The following is a 26,926-nucleotide window of genomic DNA, read 5'->3' as shown; positions in this document are numbered from 1 at the left end:
TCCTTCAGGAAGCCTTCCTGGGCTTCTCTCCAACAGAGATGCTCCCTCCCGTTTTTCAGCTCCTCAGTCCTTTGACTGCTCTCACCGAGTCTCTTGCCTACAGGGCCAAGACCATCACCCTCACTCACTCCTCTGTCCTTAGGGAGACAGGTAACTTCACGGGGCACCTCCACAGTACACAGTCCTATATCATCAGTCACCCACCCTCCATGGGCTTCTGTCAACCCCAGAGGGGCAGGGGGTCCAACCCTGTTGCTTCGGCCCCCCAAGCTCTCATGTTAGTGGGTGCCCAGAGTGCATGTTCTGTAAGGACCAGCTGACTGTGTTTTTCCCAAGGGTCTCCTTCCAAGAAGCGACAGTCACTTGCAGTGACCACTATACCCTCAGCACGCCACTCCAGCAGCCCATCCTCAGGTTGAGCCTCCTGCCCAGACATCCCCAGTGGTCATTTCCTAATTCTGTTCTTCACGCTCTTTCTCTGGCCTGATTCTCTCACCAACAAGTGTCTCAATGGAAGTGGCTATGTGGCTCAATCTGAGCAGGGTGAGGGGTTGGGGGGAGTAGGGGGAGGTCAGGGGAGGGGAAGGCCTTTGCGCACTTTTGCCGGGTCACTCACTGTTTAGGGGACCCGGGTCAAAAGCAGCCAGTGCCTGCTCTGTGCTCAGCAGCAGGGTAGAGCAACGGAGAAGAGCCTGTCCCTGACAATCCGTGTCCCCAGCACCAAATGTCACAACAGTATGGCCTCAGACAGCTGGGAGATTTCATGGGGTGAAGCATCCGCACACAGCAGGCGCTCAAAACAGAGGCAGTTTTCCTTCCTCGGCTAGAAGCCAAGGGAGACACAGAGTAGAGAGAGAGACTAGGGTCTTGTATACTGGGAGAGAGATGAAAAGTGAAAAATTAACAAAGAATCAAGAGGAGAAAACGTCAGCCTGCAAAGGTTGGGACAAGGGGCATTCTCTGCTGCTGAAGTTCACCATCCTCCCCGGGGACACAGGTCCCACCTGGTACCTGCCACCTGCAGCTGGTTATGGCAAACGCTCCCGAACTAACCAGGTTTGGCTCAACCACTGATGGCTTGTGGTGGAGCCAGAGGTTCTGGGTAATGATCTCACTCTGGGAGCATCTTCTTCTGCCAAGCTCTTAGGGAAGATGCTACCCGCCAACTCCAATCTGGGGGTTTCTGAGTGAAGCTTCGCCGTGGCAACACTACTTTTAGCCTGATAATTGTCACCGCCAGAGTGCTCTCCACTCCACTCCTTCTCGGCCTGACACCGATGTGGCACGTGTCCTCAGCCACCCCCAGCCCCCTCCCAGGCTTCACGGAGGCGGCCCAGGTCCCTCCCATGTACCTCGCAGATCTTCTCTAGGGACGGAACAAAGAAGTCATCGCACACGATGGCCAAGGCGTAGAACATGTACAGAGCCTGCGGAGGAAGCACAGGGACACAGCGTGTCAGTGAGGGCACTGCCGCCGTGGAGGCGCGGCCGGGCACCCATCACGCCCCAGACCAGCCTGCCGGGGTGGAGGCCAGGCGGACAGAGGGGGCATGGAGGAAAATTCCAGCACCATCGAGATTTGCTCCCTCAATCCCCTCACCAACATATGGGGAAACTGAGGCCCAGAGAGGAGAAATAACTTGCTGAGCAGCGGAGGGGACGAAACTCAGGCCACGTGGCCTTGCGCTCTTTCCTCTGTTCTTAAAGAAGTAGTTCTCTCTCCCAGCACCAGAGGGTGACCTTGAAAGGCAAGATCTGACCTTTAAGGCCAAGAAGGAAAGCACTTAGAATCACCATTTTAAGAATTTAAAATAATAATTATCCTGATTTTCTCCATTTTTAGTGAAGTCACCAATTCCTTATTATCCAACTGCCCCCAACCCTGCCCCTACCAAAACAAACGGCAACTTGAGATCCAACATTTCCTGGGACGCTACTTGATGTTGGCACAGGTTAAAATACACAAGCCATGATGCTGGGAGGTTCATGGAACAAAGAATCCAGATTCTGACGCTGATCCTGGGAATTATACGCCAGGTGACTTTGAATAAGTCCCATCTCTAGGTCTGAGTTTCTTCCTGTGCTTAATGATAGAGTAAGAAGAGATCAGTAGTTTTAAAATGCTTTTATACAGAGAACCCCTCCCTGCCCTGTCCACCAACACGGCTTTACTGAGCTCATTCTGTGTGCTAGGCACTATGCTAGGCATCAGGGATACACAGAGAGGATACCGGGAAAAGCCTCTGCCTCTTGTAACTGACTTTAGTGGGGGACAAACAAACAAATGGGCAAAACCGCCAGGAAACAGCAAGTGCAAAGGTCCTGAGGCAGGAATGAGCTTAGTGAATTTGAGGAACAGCCAGGTCCCCGGTGCAGGTAGAACAGAGCAAGAGTGAGGTGGAAAATGGAGAACGTGAGCTTGGAGGGAAAGGCAAGGACCAGGACCCCTGGGAAGGAGATGGGATTTTGCGCTAAGCACTGCAGGAAGCCATTTCTTTCTTTAAAAAGTGATATGAATGGCCTCTTCACAAAAGAGGGAAAGGCTGGACTGCTTCAGCCAAAACAGTGTGATACTCCAACAACTTCACAATTAATTAATTATGATTAAATAAAGTGGAAGCTACTGCCGCAGCCAAGGCATCCGAGGCAGGTGTCCACTGGAGTCCCGGTGGGGCTGTCCCTGGATTTGACTCATTATCTTTTTGGGGGAAGCAAAACAAAAACAATACTGGGGGTGTGGGTAGAGAGGAGAGGATGAGGTGGAAGAGACTCTGTTACAAATCTCAAGATTCCAACTTGAATTCACACCCCCAGGAATTCCCCCAACATCATCTCCCAGGCAAAGGGTTTCCCGTGAGCCCGAAGCCTCTGGTTCCCCTGATGCCTCAGAAACACTGGAGAGAAAAGGGGGCCAAGACGGCGCCACGATTTCCATCACTTGGGTCCGGAAGTTTCGAGAAGCTTCTCAGTGCTGTAGACAAACACTAGCTCCCAAGCTCCAGCTTTTTCTTTCTCTAATGAAGGGTCAGCAAACTTGTTTTTAGAGTCAGATAGTAAGTATTTTAGGCTTTGTAGACCACACAGTCTATCACAACGATTCTGCTGCTGTAGACGAGCAGTCATGGAATGGGCATGGCTGTGTTCCAATAAAACTTTATTTATACAAACAAGAAGCGGGCCAGATTGGGCCCTCCAGCCACAGTTCGGTAATGCCCGCTCTAAAGGGTTCCTGCCAAATTCCTGAGGTGCTCTCAGGTTCAGGAAAAAAGGTTTCGTCTCAGCTATGTCAAGACTTTCATGAAGCAGGGAGACAGAAAGACGGGACCAATTCACCAAACCCACACCCCCTTAGAGAAAGGGGAGGGTGTGGAGAGCCAGAGAAACTAGGAAGATTATAACTCTATACAGAAATAATATACCAGCCTGTCATTCGAAATTTGCCTGCAACCTTCATTCTAACCTTCACTTTCATTAATGGTTTATCCTGTTAATTAAAATTTCACTCATTCATTATTCTCTGGTGGCTACTATCTATGTGAGAATCCCAGTTTTTGCTTTCTTAATTGTTTCTTGCAAAGAAAGACTAATACTTGGTTGGGTTTAAATATGTAAGCAGATGGTGGTGGGTGTTGGGGAATCTAATCAGGAGGAAAATTTGCTGTGATTGATCCAAAGTAGAAAAGCAAACTGTGACCACCTTCATCTCCCCACACGACACAATAGAGTCAGCACGCTTTTTCTGCAAAGGGACAGAGAGTAAATATTTTTGACTCTGTGAACCACGTAGTCTCTGTCAAAACTTCTCAGTTCTGCCACTGAATCACAAAAGCAGCCTCGGAATGAGGCAGACCTCGGAGATATTTCGAGTGCCGTTCCAGACCACTGCAATAAAGCAAGTCACGTGAATTTTTTGGTTCTCAGTGCATATAAAAGTTATTTTGGGGCTGGCCCGGTGGCATAGCGGTTAAGTTGGCGCGTTCTGCTTTGGCGGCCCGGGGTTCGCGGGTTCGGGGGTTTGGATCGTGGGTGTGGACCTACTCACCGTTCATCAAGCCATGCTGAGGCGGCGTCCCACATAGAAGAACTAGAGGGACCTACAACTAGGATATACAACTACATACTGGGGCTTTGGGAGAAGAAAGAAAAAGAGGAAGATTGGCAATAGATGTTAGCGCAGGGCCAATCTTCCTCAAAGAAAAAAAAAAGTTACGTTTACACTATACTGTAGTCTATTAAGCGTGCAATAGCATTATGTCTAAAAAACAATGTACATACCTCAATTAAAAAATACTTTATGGCTAAAAAATGCTAACCATCACCTGAGCCTTTAGCAAGTCTTAATCTTTTTGCTGGCTGGAGGGTCTCATAAAAAATGTAACATCTGCAAAGCACAATAAAGTGAAACGGAATGAAACGAGGTATGCCCATAGAGAAATGAATGGGAATGGCTGTGTTCCAATAAAGCTTTATTTACAAACACAGGCAGTTTGCCTACTCCTGTCAGAGAAGAGTGACTTCCGCCTATAGTTTAGGCTTGAACCCACCATTCCTTTCTGAATTGCTACTTGAATTCCACCATTTACCATCAAGGCCCATCTAAATACAGACGCAAGTTTGAGGAGAAGTGCATCCAAGTTTTAAGCTATAGTTATGTCAGGGTGGTAACAGTTGGGGGGATCATGGGAACCATGGCAAGCACGCACAGAGCACTTACTATGTGTCACGCAGTGTCTGATGTGCGTCACCCACATTCACGCGTATTTGCACATCTGGGAGAGATGCTGTCACAACCATTTTGTAAAAGCAGAAAATGAGGCACAAGAAGACTTGGAATTCCTGTCTTGGCTCTGGGGCCACCAGCTGTGTGACAATGAGCAAGTGAACATCCTAAAGACTGTTTCTTTGTGGGTAAAATGGGTCCAGGATCTCCCCTTCCTACAGGGCTCCTACGATGACCTGATGAGACCTTTGCAACGCTCTAGCTCTGCCGTGCTCTGCAGACAGGCTTCACCTGCCTGAAGTTTGCGAAAATCTCACCCCACGAGGGCCACTTACACCGAGGATGTGCAGCAGGACGGCTCCATGCTGTCGCTCCTTATTGGAGAACAGGTCTGTGGGGAACTCGTGGATCGCTGCAAGACAAGAGGACACGGCAGAGCGTTAGTTATCAACAGGCCTCCTGCCAAGCCTCCCTGGAGGCCTGGGAGGCCGCCATGGAACCATAGAGTTTAGACTGCCCGGGAGGAGGCCAGCTAACTTCCTAGTCCAGGGCAGACCCGCGCTCTGAGGAAAACAGTGCTGGATACGGAATTACCCACAGATATTCTACCACCTTAGAGTTGATCAGGTTTTACATATCCTTTGCAATTAAAAAGAAAGTATGGAACACTTTGCAGCCACTAGGATGGCTATAATCAAAAAGATAATAATGAGTGTTGGCAAGGACGTGGAGATACTGGAACCCTCATACACTGCTGGTGGGAATGTAAAATGTACAGCCAGTTTGGAAAACAGTCTGGCAGTCTCTCAAAAGGTTAAACATAGACTTACCATACGATCCAGCAATTCTACTCCCAAGTATCTACCCAGGAGAAATGAAAACATGTCCACACAAAACTTGCATGTGAATATTCATGGCAGCACTATCCATAACAGCTAAAACGTGGAAACAACCCAAATCTCCACCAACCGATGAATGAATAAAGTGTGATATATCCATACAATGGAATATTATTATTTTTTATTTTTGGTGAGAAAGATTAGCCCTGAGCTAACATCTGTTGCCAATCCTCCTCGTTTTTGCTGAGGAAGATTGGCCCTGAGCTAACATCTGTGCCCACCTTCCTCTATTTTATATGTGGGACACCTGCCACAGCATGGCTTGATGAGCAGTGAGTAGGTCTGTGCCCGGGATCTGAACCTGCGAACCCCGGGCCGCCACAGTGGAGTGCCTGAACTTAACCACTATGCCACTGGGCTGGCCCCTACAATGGAATATTATTTGACAATAAAAAGAAACGAAGTGCTGATACATATTACAGCATGGAGGAACCTTGAAAACGTTCTGCTAAGTGAATGAAGCCTGTTACATATTGTACGATTCCATTAATATAAAATGTCCAGAATAGACAAATCTATAGAGATGGAGGTAGGTTAGTGGTTGCCTAGGGCTGGAGGGTATGGGGGTTTGGGGGATGACAGCTCAGGGGTGCAAGGTTTCTTTCTGGGGTAATGAAAATATTCTAAAACTGTTTGTGATGATGCTTGCATAATTCTGAATATACTAAGAGCCACTGAATTGTATACTTTAAATGGGTGAATTGCACGGCGTGTGAATTGTATCTCAATAAAGCTGTTACCAAAAAACAGTATAAAAAAGTCAAAAGACACCAAAAAGAAAAATCAGGGGATGGTTCTTTGCTTTGTCAAAGGACTTGGATCACATTCCTAGGAGACAGTTTCCCAAGTGGCTTCGACACACACTTGGTCCTGTTACAGACGCCATTCCTGCCAATGGTCAGGCTGAGGCTGGAGACGGTCGGTCCTGCTAGGGAGGGTAGGCTCCACGGTCACATTGCCAAGTTCAGATTGCTGCTCTAATATTTACAGGCTGTGTTTACAGGGACACATTCCTTAACCTCTTTGTGCCTCAGTTTCCTCATCGGCAAAATGATGAGGCTGATTTTAATACCATGCCTTCCTTTTAAAGCATTTTAAGCTTGTGGTGAGCTTCAAATCAGCCCTCCCAGGACTCTGGTATATTCTTCCCTCTCCACTGCCATACCAGAGTTGAGAAGCAGACTGCATGAAGGGAAGAGGGGTAGGCTCATCCCCTCCCGCTGGAGTCATTTCTGGTACTCCCACGCCCCACCCCAGAGCTCAGAGACAGGCACTCTCCTGCAAGGTCCTTCCAGCCTGTCCCAGGCCCACGAGCCTCTTCTCCCAACCTCTCCTCCCATCCACAATAGATCTGTCACTCCAGATGGGGAAGCTGAGATCCCAAAGAGGTCAAGTGACATCAGCAGGGTTGGGGATGGCAGTGCTGGCACCAGAAAAACTCCTGTCCCCCGCCTACCCTCACCCCCCACCAGCTGAGCTCTCTTTCAGCAGAGCAGGGAGAATGACCAATGGGAGGGGAGGCTCGAGCTAAGTCTTGGAGCGGGACCCGAGGCTGAGCAAGGGAAGGGATGAGTGCTGAGCGCATTGGTCCATGTCCCCTTATCCCCTGGACCCCTCAGGCCCACTCAGGTGCCAGGTGTGCTTCCACGGGCATCCCGGCATCTTGAGTCACTGAGCACCACGTCACAGGCCCTCCTTTGGCCCCAGGAATGCCCCTGCCAGGGTGGGCACCACCACTCCTGTTACGGGCTCTCATCGTCCTGGATGGTGGGCAGCCCCGTGAGGTGCAGAGCCCTCTGCATTGGGAATCAAACACTCGGGGTTCAGGTACCATCCCCGACACTCTCAAGAGGCCTGAGCAACTTGTCAGCCTCTCAGGGCTCAGAAAATTCACGAGTAATATAGGAATAATTCCTTGTCTCTCCCCCATTCGAGATGACCAATGGATAAGTACTTTGTGAGTGTCATTTCCGCAGGTCCCCTGTCAGACATTCCCACACCCCCACTGGTCCTCATCATGTCAGCTGGACTAGAAGCTTCTGGAAGGCAGGGATCCACCTTGCCCTGTAATGCATTCTCAGTGCCTCGGCCAAGCCTGGCACACAGTAGGTTCTCAACAGACCTTATCAATCAATTGAACAAACACTAACAAAAATAACCATCTGTATTATCTCCTCCTCTTAGAATATTCTCATTACCCTTGCAAATGCTTCAAGTACCTACAATGATACCTGGTTCATAGTGGGCACTTGATAAATGCTTATTAAATAAGCTTCCAGAATAAAAATCCCTTCTCTGTAAATATAATTTGGCCTGAGCTCTGGAAGTGATGGTTTCTCCCTTCTACGGAAACTCTTCTGTTTTTTAAGATTAGATTCTCTCCACAAGACATAGAAAACGTCAGCTCCCCAGACACCCAGAAAATGCTCCCACTTTAAAACAAGCAGCATTTAATGAAATATAGATTCTTTCCCTTCTTTTTTTTTTCCCCCCTGTAATCAAACTCCTTTAATAGAATTGCTACCGTCAGTTCAAGGGCATGGATCTGCTTCAAGGTCTGTAGGCTCAGAGATGGGGAATTATAGAGAGAGCGAGACTCGGCGTTCCTGCGGCCAGGATCTTGCTCCAGGAGAATGTAGCTGTCTGGGATATTTCAGATCAATAGACATTTCTGCCATGAAAATCTGAGACAGTTCCTGATTCTTCAAGCCACTGTTTTGAGAGCTGGTAATTTATTCAATCCTGGGAATTCTTTGAAAATTAGAATAAAGTAATGCTGCCTTCCTGCTGCGAGGACATATCATCTCCCTCCAGCAGGGAGGGGACGTGGATTATAAACGGCTTTGTCCTTGGTCGGAACAGACTTCTGCTGGTTCAGCCACAGTGCCTTGCTCTGCAATCCCGCGTGTATGTTGGAGCACAGCAGAGGGGAGCAAATACCATCCATGGCCTTAATTTTGCCAGCAAAGACAGAGTAATCAGCAGAGCTACCAGCGACTAGCGCCCCGCTGCCCTCTGTACCCACCCAAGTCTTCCAGACGCATCCTGAACCCATGAGGCAGGCACTGCAGCCATAAATGTCCCTGCTCTCCAGATGAGGCTCAGAGAGGGATGTGACCAGCTCAGCCCCCCGCCCCCAGCCACATAAGCCAGGACTCATAGGGGGACCCTGTGTTCCTCATCCAGGGTTAGGGGCTGCCCCTAATGCAGATGGAAATCACGCTGCACAGGGAGATGCAAGACCTGGATCAGAGTCCTGGCTCAACTACCCACAAGCTTGTGGGACCCTGGCTGAGTCATTTAACCTCTCTGTCCCTCTGTTTCTTCAGTGGCAATGTGCTGCCACACAAGGCGGTGAAAGAGTCACATTCCTGTGTGTGGCATGCCCTGGCGTGGATCTTAAAGGCTGCAAGCAGGCAGATGACCACCCCGCCCTCCCCAGCTGGCGGCTGGCAGCTAGGACCAGTCCACTCCCAAGTTCAGGAGTCAGATCCTCTAGAAACTGGCCTACGGGGGTACAGACTAGGAACACAGGGCACAGCAGCAACTCCGACCCTCCCACCCCTGTCACCAACAGCCGCATCTTTAAACCGCAGCCAGCCTACACAGCTGCTCCGGACACCGTCTTTAGACACAGACGGCTTAGGTTTCAGGAAGTTCCTCTGTCCCTTCTTTATTGCCTGCACGACCTTGGCAAGTTGCTTAACACCCCAGGGGCTGCTCCGTCTCACCTGTAAATGGGGATCACGACAGAACCTGCCCACCAGGTTGCTGTAAGGATTAAGTGATATAAATAACGCATGCACAACACTCAGCTGCTGGTCACTCTGAGGATCGTTAACCTACGGACTCCTCCCTTGAAGTTCTGTTCCCACTGTTCCAGAGGAGGAACCTTGGTTTGTGAAAGTAAAAGAGAAGACAAAATCAGCCGAGGAGGGGGAAGGAGCGAGTGAGACTCGACTGGCCACATTAGGATCTGAACGCCGATGCAGTTCAAGCCCAGCTTCCGGAGAAAAACTAGTTCTCCTCTCACTGGCTTGCTGGGATCGGGAGCCCCCAGGCCATGCTCAAGGGCATGATGCTCGAGCGTCTGAGAAGAGCCAAGCCTGCCCTATCTGCTCAAATCCCCACCAGCAAGGAGGCAGGAATCAACAGGGTGCACACATACGGCTTTCGAGGTCATGCCTAAGCTTTTAAGCTGCAGAAATCCGGGGGTGGTGGGTGCGGGGAGAGGGAAGAGACGTGTCTGCCGGTAGAGCTGAGCGCAGAAACCAGGGATGATCCAGCACCCTCCACATCCTGAGGTAGGGGTAGGGGGAGCCGGGAGGAAGGATGAGGGGAGGGAAAGCTGCCAATGACCCAGCAGCCATTCCCCACCCCCCTTTCAGGATTCTTTCCTTTGGACCTCGGCACTAGGAACTGGCTTCTCCATCACTCTTGGTTCTGGACACGTCTCTCCCCAGGCGTCTGTCTCCCTCCAGTCTGCCCATCTTCCACCGTGTGCAGGGCCAGGCGGAGCTGGGGCGGGAGAATGGGGGTAGAGGGGTGTGGGGCAGGGGAGGGTCATCTTTCCTGCCATTTGCCTTCCTGAACAGCAGAAGGGAAACCAGGGAAACTGTAAGGTCCCTGGGAACAAAAGCAGCTGCAATCTCCCCTCCTTACCACCGGCTACCAAGTTCCCTATCACCCTATGAACGAGCCCCCTAGGCACACTTGACCTTTTTCGTTGACACACAAAGTTACACGGTGACGCCACTGTATTTCAGAAACCCTGAATTAGTGTGGCCCTTCCAAGCCTCGATACTTTTGCCAACATTGCTTTTAGTCCTCAAAATGTATTAATTTGTTCAACAAGTATTTACTGAGGCCCCACTCAGTAGGTGGTGGACTCTCTCTGGGACCCGGTGGAGATCCCGGTGTATCTGTGAGCATCCTCAGGCCTGGTAGCTCTTCATCTTGGAGGGTGATCTGACTTGCGGAGAAAGCCAAAGTTATTTAGAGAGTGGTAGGTTATCAGGATGGCAAATACATTGACAAGTCAGGCGTGACACTGGGTGCTGAGCCTCCAGAACGTGACCTTAAGGGGATGGTGGGGGAGACAGACAAATAAGCAAATGACCAAGAGACAGTGAGAAGCTTGCTGTGATGGTGAGGAGTGAACCGAGCCAGGGGCTGCTGACTCAGGGGAGGTGGGTGGGCAGTGAGCTCACGGAGAGAGTGGTGCCCACGTCAAGGTTTGAAGGCTGCATTACCAACTTTCAAAGCCCTTTAATCTGCCATGGCAATCCTGACAAGATCATTATTCCCATTTTATTGATGAGGAAATAGAGGCTCTAGGATTCGCCTGCAGTCACACAGCCACGGTTTGGCACATGGGAGAGAAGAACCCAGGCTGGGGGCCCAACCAGTACCAGACTCCTCTCATCTGAACGGTTTACTCACAACAGGTGCACACCTCAGGACTAAGGTCTCCTTTATCCGAGGAGCAGGCTCTGCACTCCTGGAAGCCCTAAGGGCCATGGCAAGAAGTCATGCTCTTGAAAGGAGGAATGCACATTGCATCTTGCAGGCCAATTCCGCTTATAGCCCCGGATCCATCCACAGAGAGGTCTAGTGGATTATTCCATGGATCCAGGGGGAAGCCGTCACTCATCTTCCTTGACCTCCTTGAAACACTGAATAAAACTGACCACTTCCTACTTATGTATGAATGAACGTATGTATGTATGTACGCATGAATGAATGAACATATGTATTATCTATCTATCCACCCACTCACTCATCTATCTTACATACGGCAAAGTTCACTCTTTGTGGCATGCACTTCTATGGGTTTTGAGAAATGCATCGAGTTGTGCATCCACCACCACGCCCCTGAGATAGAATAGTTCCATCAGCCCCCAAATTCCCTTGTGCTGCCTTTTTGTAGTGAAACTCTCCCCCACACCCCAACCGCTGGCAACCACTGATGTGCTTTCTTTCCCTATAGACTGTCTTTTCAGATTGTCACATCAACGGACTCATAGACTATGCAGCCTTTTTGATCTGGATTCTTGCACTTAACAAAATGCATTAAGATCCGCCCACGTTGTTGTGTGACCCCCACATTGTTATGACATTCTCGTTTAGTTTCTTTGACCCCACACTCTCACTTGGGCCGGCTCCTTTAGAGGGCCGCCTCCTCTGTGGGACCTGAATGCTGGGGTTCTTGGGGCTTTGCCCTGAGCCCTCTTCTCCATCTACACACTCTCCCCAGGTGACCTGGCTTTGACTTGCTAATCTCTGCACCTTCTCCCAAATCTCAATTTTTCCTGAGCTCAAGACCTAACATGCCCAGCTGCCAACTGGACATCACTCCTTGGCCATCCTGTAAGTACCTTTAACCTGTCCCCAGTGAACAGCCTACCATCCCTGTTGGTCTGGTGCCGTCCTCGACGACCTCCTCCTCCCTCATACCCCATGATGAGTAGACAGGCCAACTGGTACTCAGCATCCATTTCAACTTCCTTCCATGAACCTTCCCATCAGAGACACTAGATACAGATGTGCAGGCTGTGCACTGCATGGTCACACGTACCAGCCCTTACTTCCTGTTCTGCAGAGCCTGGACTACCACGCCACGGGTTCTGAATGAGAAGTAGGTTCTGCCAACCTAGGGGATCAAGAGGTCAGAAGAGAGGCAGAGGTGTTCTTCCTCTGGCAACCAGGTTATAGAGACATAGTGTCGAAAGGCTCTCCTGGCATTAGCATCCACTTCCTTATTCCCACACAAGCTGTCTTTGACTTCGATCATTCCATTCCCAATCCTGCTCCATCAGTCCCTCTTGCAATTTTGTAAGCATCTAATTTCCTGAATTAGATTCCTTTTTGTTTAAACTACTGAGAATGGCCTTTATTTCCTGCACTGAACACTAACTGATGTGTTCTACCCCCACTCTTAGCCAATCGTCCATAGGGGCCTGGCGATCTTACTTCCTAAACAGCTCTCAAGTCCAGCCACCTCTCATCTCCGCTACGTGCATCATCTCTCGCGGGGCCGCGGGACCGCGGCACCAGCCTCTTAACCGGTCTCCCCACGTCCATTCTCAATCTGTTCCTTTGTTTTCCACACAGCAGGCGGACAAGCTTTTCCACGTGCACTTATGGTTTAAAACTCTTCAATGGCCTTCAATTACTCTTAGGATAAACGCCCCAAACCCTGTCAAGGCCTTCAAGGTCCCTCACAGTCTGGCCCCGACCATCTCTCCAGTCTCGCCACGCCACCTTCCCCACCATGCTCGCTCTGCTCTGGCTGCACCGGTCAGGCCTGTGACCTGCCAGGTCCTGGCACGAGACGTTGAGCGAAGGAGTACTTGGCCTTCCACCTCCCTCCTGACGCAAACCCAGGAGCCACCAGAATGGGCTCTGCCCAGAGGAGGTCCAGCCGGTCTGGCTGGCCCTGCTTTCTCGGCTCCGGCCCTCCCAAACTACTGCCTGACTGCTGAGCCACGACCCTTCCCAGAGGGAAAGTGTTTGATGGAGACATGTTTCCATTAGATGCTGATCTTTCTTCAACCTTTCAATTGGTCGATTCTCTTTAGGGAATAAACTGTGAATTGAATTTTTCAAAAAAGAAAAAAATTGCCTCCAAACATGCCAGTCTCTCTTTGCTTTCTACTCTGGTTAAAAATAACCCCACATTCTAAGCCCTGACGTTTATGCTGAAACTATGAAAGCTTGACTGGAAGGCTGGGAAGTAATTTAAATAGCTCCAAATTTCTATCATTTCCACTTACATGTTTTAGAAACCACCCAAGCGCCAGAAACCAAAAGCAAAAAAATCTTGATTTTCCCCAATTCTAAGGTTTAAAATAACTTAGCTAAGAATTGATACCTTTCATGGGCAACAGTTGGAACGTCCAGGTTTTATACCATTACCCTCATGTCCCAAACAAGAGTAAAAATAATTAGATGAAATCACTGGCTTAACCAGCATGAAAAGGAGTTTAAAATCCTATCTCCCTTTCAGTACATTCCAAAAGAGATTAAGCACCACAGAAAATAAAAATATGATTCAAAGATCCAGCAGAAAGACTGCTCTCTCAGGGAGCAACCACTGTGGAATTTTATGGCTGGAAGAGATCCCAGATGCCACGTGGCCCAGCTGTTCTCCACCCAGGAGCAGGCATGGGCTTATCAAAATCACCCGGGCAACATTTTCTAAGCCATTCTTGCCATCCCCACCTCTCTCCCTGCCCTGATGCTGGACATCCTTGTCCCGCCCACCGAGAACCACTTAACCTCCCATTTTAAAGGGGAGAAAGAACACTGAAGTCAGAAAGGTCAAGTGCTTTACTCAGCATCACAGCTAGTTAGCAACAGAACGACAAGGGCCTGAACATACAGACAGACAATGGCCAGACCACACAGGATGACAGAACTCTGACCCACGACCTCTGCAGCAGCCAGTCCAGGAAGCCCAACCACAACTGGCCCACAAGCCACAGTAACGGCCCAGAACGGTCAGGACGTGGTAAATGGGGGTCAGCTTCCCTACTGTTTGTCCCCGCTTCCAACTCAAGACCAGCCAGAGAAAACGCAATGTGCTCTCTGTAATGGATTGAATAGTGTCCCCCCTCAAATTCATGTCCACCAGGAACCTTAGAATGTGACCTCATTTGAAAATAAGGTATATTAGTCTGCTAGGGCTGCCATAACAAAATACCACAGACTGCGTGGCTTCAACAACAGACATTTATTTTCTCACAGTTCTGGAGGCTGGAAGTCCAAGATCAAGGTGCTGCCAGGGTTGGTTTCTGGTGAGGACTCTCTTCCTGGCTTGTCAATGGCCCCCTTCTCACTGTGTCCTCACATGGCCTCGCCTCTGTATGCACACATTTCTGGTGTCTCCTCCCCCTCTTCTTTTTTTCCTGAGGCAGATTCGTCCTGAGCTAACACCCGTTGCCAATCTTTCTCTTTTTTTGTTTTTTGCTTGAGGAAGATTAGCCTTGAGCTAACATCTGTGCCAATCTTCTTCCACTTTATATGGGGGTTGCCACCACAACATGGCCGATGAGTAGTGTAGGTCTGCGCCCGGGATCTGAATCCGCAAACCCAGACTGCGGAAGCAGAGCACACCAAACTTAACCACTAGGCCATAGGGCCAGCCCCTCTTCCTCCTCTTATAAGGACACTAGTCCTATGGGATTAGGGCCCCACCTTTATGACCTCATTTAACCTTAATTATCTCCCTAAAGGTACTAACTCCAAATACCATCATTTTGGGATTTAGGGCTTCAAACACATGGATTTTGAGGGGACACAATTCACTCCATCAGGTCTTTGCAGATGTAATTATAATTAGTTAAGATGAGGTCATACTGCAGTAGGGTGGGCCCTACATCCAATGACTAGTGTCCTTATAAGAAGAGGAGAGGACACACAGAGAAGACAACCATGCGATGACAAATGTAGAGATGGGAGTGACGTGTCACAAGCCAAGGAACATAAGGCTTGCCACAGCCACTGGAAGCCAGGAGAGAGGCAAAGAACAGATTCTCTTCAGATCTTCCAGGAGATACCTCAATCTCAGACTTCCGGCCTCCAGATTCTGAGAGAACACATTTCTGTTGTTTTAAGTCACCCCGTTTGTGGTCATTTGTTACAGCAGCCCTAGGAAACAAATACACTGCCCAAACCAAGGACAAGAAGTGTCCTGGTGCTAGTTAGCCCGCCTCCAGCTTCCCATGCCCACCATCAGGGCACACCTGAGCCTCCCCTTTTACCCTACCATAAAGCTTCCCCATTCCCCTGCCTGCCTTTGAGTCTCTGTCAAACACAAGCGATGGTGGCCGACCTCCTTGCTGTAGTCAACTCTGAATAAGTATCGGGGATTTGTTCTCATTTGGGTGGTATTTCCACAATTAGCAACAACCTTTAGTTGTGTCTGTCTATCTTTCTCCCACACTAGGTTGAGTGCTCTCAGAGTGCTGTGGGGACAATTTGTTCATCCTTGCATTGCCCCCCCCACACCAGATGGCATCCAGCTAGAAGATTTGACAAAGAATGCACACACTATATCTGATGTCAATTAGTAACCAAGATTCCTGTCCACTATACAACAACCAAACTGAGCCACTCACCAACAGGCGCCACACAGCGCTATTGCATTTATCAAAAGGACAGTTTTCGGGGGCGGCCTGGTTGCATAGTGGTTAAGTGCACGTGCTCTGCTTTGGCGGCCCGCAGTTCGCAGGTTCGGATCCCGGGTGCACATCAATGCACTACTTGTCAAGCCATGCTGTGGCGGCGTCCCGTATAAAGTAGAGGAAGATGGGCATGGATGTTAGTGCAGGGCCAATCTTCCTCAATAAAAAAAAAAAAAAGAGGAGAATTGGCATCAGATGTTAGCTCAGGTCTAATCTTCCTCAAAAAAATAAATAAATAATAAAGGACAGTCGTTATGAAGATAAGCCACGTCTATTTGGAAAAATAGGTGCAATTTTTTTTAGCATGATATAATGTTTTATGTATAAAGCATAAATAGCAAATACATACACAGGGCTTACCATGTGCCAAGCACTCTAAGTACTTCACACATAGTATTTCACTTAATCCTCACAACAAGCCTGTGAAATATTGTCATTAGCCCACTTTACACATTGGCAAACTAGGGCACAGAAAGGTTAAGAAATTTGCCCAAGGTCACACAGCAAGTAAGTGGCAGAGCCGAGACCAATAGCTGGGTAATTGAGCTCTGCACAGCACTTGACTGTATATCAAGAGACAGAAGATGTTTCCTTTCTTTGACATAACTCATTATTTGGCATTTGTCCTAAGGGGGTCATTCACAATATGGGGCAAGAAACCACATGCATGAAGATGTTCATTACCTCTAACGGTAAAACACTGCAAGTCGCCAATCGTCCAGTAATAGGGAAATGGTTAAGTATTTGTCAAACTTCCGTCTAGTCTTCCCACAAACACGTCCCAGCTCTGCTCTACATACTGGGATTATATTGTGGAACAAGACAGGCAAAGGCCCCCGTCCTCGTGGCTCATTTTAGATAGAATATGATCGAGAATGGTAACTAAGGACATTGGATGTGGAAAAAAATCTAATCATCTATGAGAAAAGCAACACACAAAATCACTTGTGGTTTGTTCGCAGCTACGAGCAAATAAGCAAATGAAAAGAACTGGAAAGAAACACACCAGAACCATCACAGTGGGTGTAGCCAGTGGAGGAATCCTAAATCGCTCCCCCCTCCCATCGCTCCCCTTCCAAATGCTTTATAACATGGTTATATTGTTTTTACAGTAAACATGTTTTAAGTCCCTTTACTATGATTTCTCAATAAAGACTGAAGCTTAAAAGCACGGTGCATGAAAGAATCTAGCCCAAAAGAGTACAAACGGCATGACGCCATTGATGATGCCCAAGCATGTGTCAACACGAGGCTCAGAGACAGAAATCAGACCCCCTGGGGTGGGGGAGGGGCTGATTAGACAAGGGCACAGGAACTTTCTGGGGTGATGGGAATGTTCTAGATCTTGATGGGGCAGTAGTTACATGGTTGTATCCACTTGTGAAAACTCACATTGTACCTTTAAAAATCTGCATTTTATTGCATTTTATTGTATCGATGAATAAACATCAATAGAGACTCATCGAACTTTTCACAACATAGGGAAAGTGGATCACATTTACTACCACCAACAAAACTTTAGAGCTCCCCGCTGGTTTCCTCGTCGTCACAGTTTTCATGGCATGGATGGACAAGTAACAAGCACCTGGATTCAAGTCCATGCAAGTGGCACATGAAGCCACAGCCACGCCTCCCCCTGGAGGAGACGCTGGGGCCAGGAGGGATATGGTCCTTGCTGCTGCTTGAGAGGCAGGCTCATCTCTGGAGCCAGGCTCTGCCTATCGTGGCCCATCCTCGGGTGGGTTCATCACAACGGGCACTCTGTATCCCGGAGAGCAAGACCTTGCTGTCAGCTGAGCCATCTCACCATCACCTATGTCAAGAACAGAACCCACCTTACTCGGCGGCCAGGCCCCACACTCGCCCTCTGTGTTCTCAGCCCAGCAAAGGTGGGTGTGAGACTTAATTTGGGCCATGTGTTAATTTGAGTTGTCTGATCAATCTGCAGAAACAATTATTCATTGTTTGGCTAGATCACATAGCTACAGTCTGTGCAAGTCCCCAGGACGAACCTCGACACTGCGAGCTCTCATAAGGTCGGGCTGTTTCTGCTCTGGATCACTGACGTATCTCCAGCATTTATATCAGAACCTGGCATGTGCATTCATTTCCTGGGGCTGCTGTAAGCGAGTACCACACACTAGGTGGCTTAAAACAACAGAAATTTATTCTCTCCCAGTTCTGGAGGCTGGAAGTCTGAAATCAAGGTGTTGGCAGGGTTGGTTCCTTCTAGAGACTCAGGGAAAATCTGTTCCATGCCTTTCTCCTAGCTGGCAATCCTTGTATTCCTTAACTTGTAGACACATCACTCCCATCTCTGCCTTCATCATCACATGGCTTCTTCTCTGTGTGTCTCTGTGTTTTCATGTGGCCTTCTTATAAAGACACCAGTCATCGGATTTAGGGCCCACCCTTCTCCAGTATTAACTCGTCTTGAGTAAGTATGTCTGCAAACACACTATTTCCAAATAAAGTCACATTCAAGACACCAAGGGTTAGGACTTCAACATATCCTTTTGGGGGATGGAACTCAATCCACAACAGTGCTCATATTTGTTGATGAGATTAACCCTTTATCTATGGAACACAGGCACAGAGAACAACTCTGCCTTAACGAGCTCTTAAGAAAAACATAGCAGTGGTCATTATTAGGTCTTCTACATGTTCTGATTTGCCCAGGACAGTCTTGATTCACATCTGCTGTCCAGTATGATTAACAGTATCCCCTTCATTCTCAAAAGTGTCCCAGTTTGGATGATAAATTTCATGGCTACTCCACTCATTAGGAGTTCAATGCCCTGGAGTAAAAATTAATACCGGTTAGTCAAGAAAGTTCAAATTACCCCACGCCAACATGCCAGGAAAGACCTCCATCGTCTCCAACACGGACACTCGATACTTCCTCATCCTAGACAGCCTCCAGCTCATCAAGGTAAGAGAACACTTGGGGAAAGGTCGATGCTGGAACACGGTCCATGGGCTCAGGAGTGCCTCCTACCCAAGGACGCTCAAAGGATGGATGATTTGCCAAGGGCGGGTGGTCCAGGCTCCCCATTAACCAACAAGGGACCTGAAGGAAGGCTGCAACGGCCCCACCCTTTACCTCTGACATGCTCTGGTCCTGAGGTCAGGGCTGGGCTGGATGCGATGGTTAATTTTATGTGCCAACTTGGCGAGGCTGTAGTACCCAGTTATTCAATCAAACACGAATCCAGATGTTGCTATGAAGGTATTTTGTAGATGTGCCTAACATCCACCATCAGTTGACTCTAAGAAAAGGAGGTTACCCTTCATAACGTGGGTGGGCCTCATCCAACCCGTTGAAGGCCTTATTTGCAAAAACTGAGGTTTCCTAATGAAGAAGAAATTCTGCCTCAAGACTGCAGCATCAGCTCCTGCTTATGAGTTTCCAGCCTGTCCTACAGAGTTCAGACTTTCTAGCCCCCATAATCATGAACTAATTCCTTGAAATAAATCTTTTTTATGGATACAAATACATATATGGAGGGGGTGTGTGTTTACATGCACACAGGCACATACCTCCTACTGGTTCTGTTTCTCCGGAGAACCCTGACTCATACACTGGGCCGTGGCACGTTGGGGTTGCGATGAGAAGAATGAGGGGCCATTCCTGCCCCCGCATGAGGCAGAATCAGGAAGCCAGGCTGGCGGAGGGACGAGCACATAGCGAGTTCACAAGGGACCCGACAGGCTGCCAGCACCACTGGACAGCCCAGAGCTGTGGGTCAGGGTCACCCCCTCAGCACTCGTAGGTCCTACCCCGCTCCCCACCCGCACTCCCTGGGGTCTCTGTTTGTCTGGCCATCCTTCTCCCTGGCACAATCCTGCCTCTCTTCCCATACCCAGTTCCTGCTGGTCCCCCGAGTAGCCTCAAGGCAAGAAGTCTCAGGCCAGGATTTAGCACAAATAGGGGCTGAACTCATCAGTTATATTTGGCAGGGCCCAGCGAGATCTTTCTGGAAAGGCCAGAAGAGCTTCTCCTTTCATACAGCTGCTTGCATGTCGCAAACAGTCCCTTGATGAGTAAATATGTGGTCCTTGTAAACATTCACAATTCGAATAAGACCATCTAGCCACTATAGTTCAACTAATAGGATGAAGCAAGATTACTGGCAGAAAGGAAGAAACGGGCAGGCTCAACATGTTTCCAGGTATGTCTCACATAGTAGGTGCTTAACTAAACAGTCATTGGATGTCTGACAGTTGTAATACAATCCCTTGATCCTAAGCTCTCAGAAGAACAAACAAGTCTTCCTAATTCTAAGTTCTATGCTTATTCTCATCCTCGGCTTCTGACAAAAACATTTCCAATGGAGAGTCACTAGGGTCTGAATTTTATTCTTGGCTTTCCTCTGTGAGCTTGTGGAAAATTACTTAGCTCCTAAGTTTCCACAAAGCATTGTGAGGTTTGAGGAAGCTGTTAGCTTGTTATAAACAGGAGATTCACAGAATCATAGAACAAACTATAAGATGAACCACATTAGTTCACTGACCCTTCACCTGTGGCCTTTTCTCCTCTTAGGCGTCTTCCCAGGCCCATCCTCCTTCAAAAACATCAACAAGATTAAGATTCAGGCAGCAGTAAAGAATCGGACAAGGTGCACTGGCTTGGGAGTCCAGAAAGTTCAGTTCTGGCCTCAGTGCTGCCACGAACTGTAATTTTGACAGAGTGGCCTCAGTTTCCTCCTCAGGAAGAGGAGAGCACGAGGTAGTCAATGAGATGCCTGACCATAGTAGCTTCTCAGCTCGATGTCACTCGCGTTGAGTCCCCTCACCGTGGAGCGCACAGCATGCGGCAGGAAGGAATCTTAGCATTAAGACAGGAAAACGATTCTTCGCTTTCCCGCCAGCCTCTCTCTTCCTCTACTTACCTGCCCAATACTCCAAATTCCTCACCAAGCACTCTATACCTTGCATCTAGTTTAAGAGGGTGACACGATGAAAGGCACTGACCTTTCCCATGTCTCACCCTGCCATGCCCTGCCGCGTGCGTGCACACTCACACTCAGTCACAGTCACTGACACACACACCGAACACCAAACACCAAACAGGATAGTCAGGATTTCTCCGCAGAGTTCAAGGCTTAGAATTTAAAATCTATGCAGTCTTCCACTGCATCTCCCACCATTTATGAGCCTACTCCAGGCTCCAGGACGAAAGGCGAGGGCCTCAATCTTCCAAGATCAACCACCCAACACGGAAAGGAGCCGTCCTAGACTCTGGGCCAGAACTCAGAACACAACCGGCCTGTTTCCAGGGAGAGCGTGGCAGAGGAATGTGCCAGCATGCGGTCTGACCTCCGGCTCCAAAGCCGTCAGCTCTGGAGAACAATCGGGCAGTGAAACAACTCATAAGAAGATCAGTGGAAAAGTGGGACTCCAGCCCTTCCTCGGGGGAGCCCTGAGCAGGGCCAGGCCTCACGGAGGGGTGTTGTCCAGGAAGCAGCCACTACACTCATTCCAACAAGCAGTAAATCGTCACCTTTCAATAGTGAGTCCAACAGCGTCCTCCCGTGAGCATGTGTCCACTCAGAGGACAGGTCACTGTACCGGATGATGACATCACATCAAGGGCCTGAAAGTGACAAAAATCCCAGAGCGCACAGCAACTTCTACATGCGTGGAGAGCATGCTCTAGTATTTCTCTGGGTGCAGAGCTGCGCTAAAGTCTGGTCTGGGTCAGGAGAACAGAGGATGAGAATAAGCACTTAAACATTTTTTTTTTTTTTTGTGAGGAGGATCAGCCCTGAGCTAACATCCGACGCCAATCCTCTTCTTTTTGCTGAGGAAGACTAGCCCTGGGCTAACATCCGTGCCCATCTTCCTCCACTTTATATGGGACGCCGCCACAGCATGGCCCAACAAGCGGTGCATCGGTGCGCACCCGGGATCCGAACCTGCAAACCCCGGGCCACTGAAGCGGAGCACGCGCACTTAACTGCTCCGCCACCGGGCTGGCCTCTCAAACATTTTTTAAGCAATCTGACATTGCAACAATCGGTATATCATCATTTTTCCAGTGATTCATTTTCTAGTATTTTACAGAATATTGGTTAAATAAAGGAACAGGTCTTTCACCACAGTGTGAGAAGCATTTATCCGGGGAAGTGGTTCTCAACTGAGGGTGACTGTACCCCCCCTGCCCAGGTGACCTCTGAAGACACTTTTGGTCGTCACTACTGGGGGCAGGGGTGCTACCAGCATCTAGTAGGCAGAGGTCAGGGATGCTGCTAAACATCCTACAGTGCACAGGACAGCCCCCCATAACACAGAATTATACAGCCCCAAATGCCAATAGTGTCTGGATTGAGAAACGCTGGTCTAGGGAATAAAACACATTAAGATGATGGCTGCTGTCTCTGTCTACTGAACACCGATGCCTGCCTCACTCTGCCTCCTTGTCAGTTAGAGCTGCCCACTCTCTGCCTCTCACACACGGTGTAGCTACTGGTCCACATGCTGTTCAAGCACAGGAACTCCTCCCCCTCAGAACTCTCTCTACCCAAACTGGGTAGCTAGGAACATGCCAGAAAATTCTGATTCTCACCCCTTCTCCTACCCTCTCTTAAATTCTCATTAGATCGACTCAAATCCACATCTTTCAATAACTGTACACCTCTTGCCTAGCTCTGCCCGTGAACGGCGCAGGATGACAACAGTTCCCTGTTGATTCTCCCATAGTGTAATATTTTTATTCTGCCAGCTGCTCCTAGACAACGAGTGGGTCTGTCCCTGGAACAGAAGCTGCTCCCAGACCAGACTGTGACTTTCATTCCTTCCGACAAGCACCGAGTATGTACCATCCACCAGGAGGACTTGTGCTCGGGGCTGCGAGGGAATAGCGATGAATCCGGCAATGTTTGCAATCTACTGGGGGGTGTGGGGGACAGATGTGTAGCTGATGGTGACTGTAAGGAGACAAACGCCACCGGGAGAGGCTTAAACAGAGCTTTAGTAGAACAGAGAAGAGGGAACAGTAAACTCGAACTCAGGAAAGATGACTCTGGGAAAAGTGAGAGATGGGAGAGCTGGGCTCTGAAGCATTTCCTGGATTCTCCCAGGAAGGAGGAGAGAGGCTTTCTAGGCAAAGGCATGACCTGGGTGCTGAGGCAGGAAGGCGGGAGGGAGCCCAGGAGACTGGGAATTGCATGCAGTCAGGACCCAGGGCGCTCTGGGAGGTAGGGGAGGTGATAATGGGAAGACAAACTAGAACAGATGGAATGACCTGAACACCAGGATGAGGAAGCCAGCTACGTCCCAATGACACCAGTAAGCACTAGAAGATTTCTGAGGACAGGAATGACAGGATTAGAGCATTTTAAACCAACAATTGGCAAACTTGTTTCTGTAAGGGCCAGACAGTAAGTATTTTAGGCGTGGCGGGCCATATGGTCTCTGTCACAACTACTCGACTCTGCCGTGGTAGCGTGGAGGCAGCCACGCATAATACATAAACAAATGGGCATGGCCGTGTTCCAATAAAACTTTATTTACGTTCACTGAACATAATTCGAACCTCACATAATTTTCCTGTGTCACAAACTATTATTCTTTTCCATTTTTTTCCAACCATTTAAAAACGTAGAAACCGTTTTTAGCTTGTAGGCTGTCTACAAACAGACGGCAAGCTGGATTCGGCCCGCGGGCCGTAGTTTGCTGATGCCTGTTTTAGAAACATCCTACAGGGTGGTGGGGAGTGGGGGCAGCAGGGACCTCAGCCAGAAGCTGCTGGGGTAACGTGGGGATGGAGAGGAAGGGAGAGACGCACAAATGCTGTGGGCACCTGAGCCGCAGGCGGGAGGACTGAGGGAGGGGCAGGGGCCTGCCTGTGGTCTCTGGCTGACTGTGACACCAGGAACATAGACGTGGAGACGGCACAGGTCAGGAAGACTGGTGGGCTGTGGCCACACACCCTGTGCCCAAGAGGACAGAAGTGCGTGGCCCGAATGCAGACCAGCCTGTCTCAGAGAGAGCTGGATTATACCAGAGTTGGCTACTCAGAGTGCTGGGGCAGTCAACAGAGCTGACACCTGTTGTTTTGGCCTGCCCAGCATCCTACAACCCAGGTTCTCCTTGGGGGAACAACCCTTCCACTGTGTGGGAACACCCCTTCCACTGTGTGGTCCATACGATGTGAGTAGGGCTGGTTCCTCCCCAGGGCCACAGGATTGGTTTAAAGATAGGTGAATGGGCCAATGAGAGTCAATCCCAGGAATTTGGGGAAGGAGAAGCTTTCTTTCTGATATACCTGAAAGTGGTAAAATGCATGGCATGACCTTCCAGGGCCCCTTCATAGAGGGAGACTGGCTGGGAAGGAGGCCAGCACGGAAAAGAGTTGAGCCAATCCTGTTGCCACCCACTGACCCCTAGATCCAGCCATACCTAAAGCTAGCCCTGGACCTCCCAGTTCAGGAGCCAATCATTTCCCATCGCTTGCTCATGCCAGTCCAGGCTGGGTTTCTGTCACTTGTCACAACCAAAGTCCTAACACATCTAGCTGGTGTTAGGATGAAGCTCCAGAGACCAGAGGCCTTGATCTTGGAATTGTGTGTGACAAAGTGCCTATCTCAGAGGATTATTTGACAATCTTGTCCAAAGCATCTCCATCTGCTTTATTTATCTCTGGACAGTGCCCCTTATACACAGTAGGTGCTCAATAATTGCTGGTGCAAGAATGAAGGCATGTAACTCCAGAACACCAAACACACTGAGCTACAGGAAACTCTGAAAAGAAACATCAGCCAATAGAATGGATTTCTTTTCCTCCTCCACCAAGTAAGGGTTAAGAAAACCCACGAGCTTCAGGGACCTGGTTCTGCCTCATACAAAGAACTGAGACAGGCTCCAGCTGGGAGAGGGTGGGCTCATGGGGCTCCAGCTCTAAATGCATGTCGGGTATGGGCCTAAAGGAAAGAAGGGAATTATCTGGTCTCAGAGATGGCTAGGAAAGGGGCAGGCCTCACGCCGGGCATGGAAAATGTTGGCAGTTAGCAGCAGGTCACTGGGCAAAGAGAGGAAATGGTTAATGGAGCTCTGTGCAGTGTCTCAACCCCGATTCCAAGGCTGGAGGTGGGATGTGGATGGGTGGCCTGTGACCCAACAGAGGCTCTGGAATATTCAACTCAACTGTGAGTTTCCATGAAATATGTGCACAGAGAAGCTGATTAACAGGGGATTACAGGGCAGAACAGAAAGAGCACTGTACAGAGAGTCCCAGCCCTGATCCTCACTGAATGCATGACCTTCGGCAAGTCACTCCCACGGTGGGGAATTCAATTTCCTCATCTGTAAATGAGAGGGCTGGACTAGAGAAGTGATTCTCAACCTGAGGGGAGAGCTCAGAGTTTGTGTAAGAGGTGCTCAAACCCATGTGCATTGAGTGACCACGGAACCAACACACCTCGCACGTGCGCAAGCGTCAGGAGCGTGTAGACACTTGTTTTGGGATGCATTTATACTTTATTAATCAAATTACTAAATTCACAATCGCTTTCGGTCATTCTGTTTTCTCAGGATACAATACACCACCTCCAGAGGACAGGTGCCCTCCACCCCCACCCAGAGGCCACACGGGCAAAATGGATCTTCCACTGCCTTTGAATTCTCGCTCTGCAACTTACTGGCGGCGTGGCCTTGGGTTCTTAACTTCTATGTCTCGGTTTCCTGTTTGTAAAACAGGCAGAATATTAGCCCCTGCCTCTTGGACTCGTTCAGAGAATGGAACAGGATGCTCTATGTGCAGACATGGAGGAGGACCCAGCTGACGGCACGGGCTCAGTACACAGCTGCTATTACACACGACCAACGACATCAAAACCACGACGCTCTCTCACGGGTAGCCGTGGAATTTCACCTTACAAACCTGCCCTTAGAAAACTAATTTCTGCTGTTACAAGTCAGGACAATGGTTCCCCTCTTCTGGGGGAGGGTGGTGGGGAGAGAATAGAGGATGACCAGGAGGAGGATACAGTGGACCTTCTGGGGCTGGTAATATTTTGTTTCTCGATTTGGGCGCTGGTAACATGGGCATGTTCAGTTTGTGAAAATGGATGAAGTGCACTTTCCTGTATGTTATCCTTCAAAAAAAGTTCTAAAAACCAAGGTACTCTTAAGCGAACAAGACAGATCATCAGTGGCAGCTGCATAGTTCCCAGTAATAATAATAACATTTAAAGCACGTGCATTTTCCTTCCCTTGCTCCTCAGCAACTCCAGCATCTCTGGGTCTTAGAACCTCAAACAACTTCCAGCTTTGTCTGGCTCTGCAGAAAACAGGCTTGCTGGGAGATGGCGCCAGCACCCACCCCACCCCCAGGTCCATTCCTCCATCAGTTGGTCAGTATCTCCTCCTCTCATGACCTGGAGCTGCTGGCGTCAGCCCGCTGGACCGCCCTCTGTCTCAGGGACCCACAGCAACTCGAATGACTGAGATGCGAAAGGCCTGAGGAGACTGACCTTCCTCAGTCCTGACCGAGGAGCTACTTTCCACAAGCCGTCCTGACCCAGCCCCACCTCTGTCTGCAGAAACCCCAGCCCCACTCACACGTGGCTCACCCCCTTCACCCCAAGACTCAGCCAGACTTCCTTCCAGCAGTGTATCTCTCAGAAACTCCAGCCCCTAGGATGTTCTATTTAGTTCCCACAATAATGACTTGTAGTTCACCCATAAGGTACGAGAATCAAAGTTCCCCACGTTCTTCCCAGGTGCGCACCGATGCACCGCTCCTCCGGCCATGCTGAGGCCGTGTCCCACACACAGCAACTAGAAGGATGTGCAACTATGACATACAACTATCTACTGGGGCTTTGGGGAGAAAGGGGGAAAAAAGGGAGGAGGATTGGCAATAGATGTTAGCTCAGGGCAGGTCTTCCTCAGCAAAAAGAGGAGGATTGGCACGGATGTTAGCTCAGGGCTGATCTTCCTCACAAAAACAAACAAACAAACAAAACAAAGTTCCCCACATTCTCACACTGAGGAAAAGGCATCAGAAATACAGCTGCCCTAAATTTTCACAAGGGAAGAAGTAAAACAAATAGTGGCCCACTCCAGGAGAGAAATAAAGGAACCACCATTTGTAAGTCATTATCTCACTTAATCCT

At 49.2% G+C, this 26,926-nt stretch overlaps 1 protein-coding gene across 1 annotated transcript in view; it reads right to left on the bottom strand.

Annotated features, from left to right (window-relative positions):
- Positions 1–26,926, bottom strand: part of SLC24A4 (solute carrier family 24 member 4) — a 157,622-nt gene that overhangs the window by 54,453 nt on the left and 76,243 nt on the right. The window contains exons 3-4 of the mRNA XM_058567578.1: positions 5,056–5,132; positions 1,353–1,427 (exon numbers count right to left, since the gene is read on the bottom strand). Coding sequence (XP_058423561.1) covers positions 1,353–1,427; positions 5,056–5,132 — 152 coding nt within the window. The remainder of the gene's footprint in view (positions 1–1,352; positions 1,428–5,055; positions 5,133–26,926) is intronic.

This window comes from Diceros bicornis, chromosome 24, assembly GCF_020826845.1.
Source record: "Diceros bicornis minor isolate mBicDic1 chromosome 24, mDicBic1.mat.cur, whole genome shotgun sequence".
Taxonomy (NCBI): Eukaryota; Metazoa; Chordata; class Mammalia; order Perissodactyla; family Rhinocerotidae; genus Diceros; species Diceros bicornis.
The sequence above is the reverse complement of the archived record's forward strand: the minus strand, read 5'-3'. Positions and strand labels throughout refer to the sequence as shown.